Raw genomic sequence first — 2,139 nt, 5'->3', positions numbered from 1 at the left:
CCAAGCATCTCGCTGCAACAAGAATCATCTGCAAAAAAGCAGACGACTATCGACGTTTTCTCTTCGAGGCCGGTTTCTCTGAAGAAAGAAGAAACTATTGCACAAGCCCTTACATCTTGGCTTGTTTCTTCTAGCCGGCCCCTCAACATTGTGGAAGATCACGGACTAGCGAAAGTTCTTCAGATTGCCTTGGATTCTCCGTCTTACCAGCCGCTGTCCCGTCGTGCAGTGAGTGCCAAGGTGGATGCCCTGTATACCTCGAGATGGGAGCGTCTTCAAGCAGAACTCTCGGCAGCCAGCTTCATCAGCTTAACAGCGGACTTCTGGACCTCCATCGCCAATGACGCCTACCTCGGGATAAAGGCGCATTGTATCGACGACGACTGGATGCTTCGATCGGCAACATTGCAGGTGAGAAACGTACCTGAGCGCCATACAGCGGAACAATGTGCCAGTGAGGTATTGGAGACTGCTACAGATTGGGGAATCGTTGAAAAGGTAAAAGCTGTCTGTACCGATAACGCCCGCAACATCTGTCTTGGGGTGGAGAGAGCAAACTTTCAGAGTCTGAAGTGCGCAGCTCACACGCTTCAGCTGTGCGTCCACAAGGCGCTCAGCGTGACGGGTGTGGAGCGACCGCTAGCCGCCTGTCGTCGTACTGTGGGTCACTTTAAGCACAGTTCGAACAACCAGGCCGTCCTTTCAAAACATGCCGCTGAACTCGGAGCACCTAAGAAGAAGCTTCAGCAGGACATCGCAACACGGTGGAACAGCACATACATCATGATAACCAGCCTGCTTGAACTGAAGGAGCCTTTGCGCCGCTCCATGGAGGACAGCAGTACCATTAAATCGTCGATTCCCCACCTCACAGACGTCGATTGGGACATGTTGGAGCAGCTTCGGGAAATTTTGAAGCCCTTGCTCGACATTACTGAGCTCCTTGGAGGGGACAAGTTCGTTACTCGGTCTGTACTTATTCCAGCCTTAAAACTGCTAAAGAATAAAATGAAGACGAATGACTGTGACCCTGCCTTCATCTGCCGCTTCAAGGCCATGCTGGTGGACTCTATCGATGAGAGGCTTCGCGCGTGGCCGCAATACAACGACTATGAACTGGCAACGTGTCTCGATCCTCGTTTCAAGAGCCTCGCATGCATCGAAAAAGATCGCCGCAAACTTGTGTGGGAAAGGCTTTCCCAGCTAACACATGCGTCTTCGGACGATTCTACTGATCTAACGCCCAAGAAAAAAAGAAAATACGTTTTCTCGGAGGAAAATGAAGAACCCACCATCTCCTGCCAAGTGTCGCTTTATCGATCGATGGCCGAGGTGACGGACGATGAACTGGACCCACTACAGTGGTGGCGAGCTCAGGGCTCCCCGTTTCCTCAAATTGTGCCAATTGTGAAGAGTGTGATGTGTGTCCCAGTCACCTCAACGCCCTGCGAGCGTCTGTTCAGCGCAGCAGGGATGATCGTCAACAAACAAAGAAACTCGCTCCTGCCGGAAAATGTCAACAAACTTCTTTGCCTCCGCAGCTGGGGTTGTGATCTGTGAGTGCGTTACATCAACGTTTATTCTCAATTAAGTTTGTATATATGCGCCGTTTATCATAAAATAAAACAAATTGTAAGGACAAAATGTCTACTTTTGCTTTTTACTAAAGTCAACCGATTAATCGATTAATTAATCGATTAAAGGGTAGCGATAAATCGGGTTAAAATTTTTAATCGACGCCCAGCCCTATTTTTTTGTAATCGATATTCATTGAAAACCATGGTAACAGCAGTGCAAGAGGACGTCGTCAATAATCTGGCTGTTGTGACAAAATGGGACACCGCGTAAAACCTTATGTCTCGGTATAAACCTAAGCTGATCAGTACTTTGTAGGGAAACCCTTTGCATCGATCACCGGTTGGCACCGACGGTGCATTCGGAATTCAGGAAATTGTCAATGTTGACACAAGGGGTCGGTTGTTCAGCCGTTTTTTAGCCACCAGGGGTTGAAACCCGACCCCTGGTGGCTAAAAAGGCTGCATTATGGTGTACCATATCAAAACAAAATATAATTGGCTATTCATTAGACGTCGAGCAATACTTCTGTAAAAGAAACAAAATATCATATCTTTTTGTTCA

The 2,139-nt window shown here is 48.1% G+C and overlaps 1 protein-coding gene across 1 annotated transcript; it reads left to right on the top strand.

Annotated features, from left to right (window-relative positions):
- The first annotated feature begins 790 nt into the window (after positions 1–790).
- On the top strand, positions 791–1,566 carry LOC120846561 (zinc finger BED domain-containing protein 4-like). Its single transcript, XM_040218373.3, has one exon. The coding sequence runs from the start codon at positions 829–831 to the stop codon at positions 1,558–1,560; it is 732 nt and encodes a 243-aa protein (XP_040074307.1). The 5' UTR covers positions 791–828; the 3' UTR covers positions 1,561–1,566.
- Positions 1,567–2,139: the final 573 nt, after the last annotated feature.

This window comes from Ixodes scapularis, unplaced genomic scaffold (genome assembly GCF_016920785.2).
Source record: "Ixodes scapularis isolate PalLabHiFi unplaced genomic scaffold, ASM1692078v2 ptg000137l_1___fragment_3__unscaffolded, whole genome shotgun sequence".
Lineage (NCBI taxonomy): Eukaryota > Metazoa > Arthropoda > Arachnida > Ixodida > Ixodidae > Ixodes > Ixodes scapularis.
This window is presented reverse-complemented; position numbering and strand designations above follow the sequence as displayed.

Excerpts from the sequence above, each read along its gene's own strand:
- LOC120846561 (XM_040218373.3), top strand. The coding sequence starts at position 829 with ATGGAGGACAGCAGTACCATTAAATCGTCGATTCCCCACCTCACAGAC.